The sequence below is a fragment of the Hippocampus comes genome, unplaced genomic scaffold, assembly GCF_001891065.2.
Source record: "Hippocampus comes isolate QL1 unplaced genomic scaffold, H_comes_QL1_v1.1 scaffold3301, whole genome shotgun sequence".
Classification (NCBI taxonomy): Eukaryota; Metazoa; Chordata; class Actinopteri; order Syngnathiformes; family Syngnathidae; genus Hippocampus; species Hippocampus comes.
The window spans coordinates 1-884 of NW_017807921.1; the positions used below are offsets into that span (position 1 = coordinate 1).

The 884-nt window shown below is 49.8% G+C and overlaps 1 protein-coding gene across 1 annotated transcript; it reads left to right on the top strand.

Annotated features, from left to right (window-relative positions):
* The first annotated feature begins 48 nt into the window (after positions 1–48).
* On the top strand, positions 49–841 carry LOC109508213 (CDP-diacylglycerol--glycerol-3-phosphate 3-phosphatidyltransferase, mitochondrial-like). Its single transcript, XM_019858090.1, has 2 exons — positions 49–439; positions 650–841. The coding sequence occupies exons 1-2, from the start codon at positions 223–225 to the stop codon at positions 814–816; spliced, it is 384 nt and encodes a 127-aa protein (XP_019713649.1). The 5' UTR covers positions 49–222; the 3' UTR covers positions 817–841.
* The last annotated feature ends 43 nt before the right edge of the window (positions 842–884 follow it).

Below are 884 nucleotides of genomic sequence, written 5' to 3' on the forward strand. Positions count from 1 at the left end.
TGAGCTACAACTGCCCCTCTTAAAAATAATGATAATATGGAAAGATTTAAAGACAATTTTTTTCCTGGAAAAAATGTTAATTGATCGCAGAAATCATCTCATCACTCAGTTTTTCCTTGGTGATGGTAACAATCTCATCTCCTCCAGCGCCTGTTGCGAGACGCTGACCCGGACTCTACCGTCTACCTGACGTCGGGCTACTTCAACCTAACCCGGGCGTACATGCGTCTGGTGCTCGGGGCTGGGGCCGACTACCAAATTCTCACCGCCTCCCCGGAGGTGAACGGCTTCTTTGGGGCCAAGGGCGTCGCCGGCGCCATCCCAGACGCCTACACGCACATCGCCAGGCAGTTCTACGAGCGCGTGCGTCAGCTGGGCCAGCAGGGCCGCATCCAACTACATGAGTACCACAGGCCACAGTGGACCTTCCATGCCAAAGGTGACTCCATTTTGGGTCTGTGTGTGTGAAATCACGGCAAAAAAAAAAAAAAAAGAATCACTTATTAAATCGTATTATAAAGAGGAAAAACAATCGCAATTAGATTACGGCATTTTTAAAAATCATCCAGCGCATATTGATGAAATTGAACTTGACATGATTGTTTTCGCAAAAGGGGAGAGGTGCGAATTATGTGCTCTCATCCTCCAGGTCTGTGGTACTACCTCCATGGGCAGGACCGGCCTTGCCTCACACTTATCGGCTCCCCCAATTTTGGCTACCGCTCAGTTCACCGCGACCTGGAGGCTCAGATCGCCATCGTCACAGACAACGAGCAGTTGCAGGACCAACTGCGGGAGGTCCGTTTCTTTTTTTAATTCCGTCATCGCCCGACAGTCGGACGACATGGGCTTCAACCATCTTATGTCATGTAATAGGAGCAGGA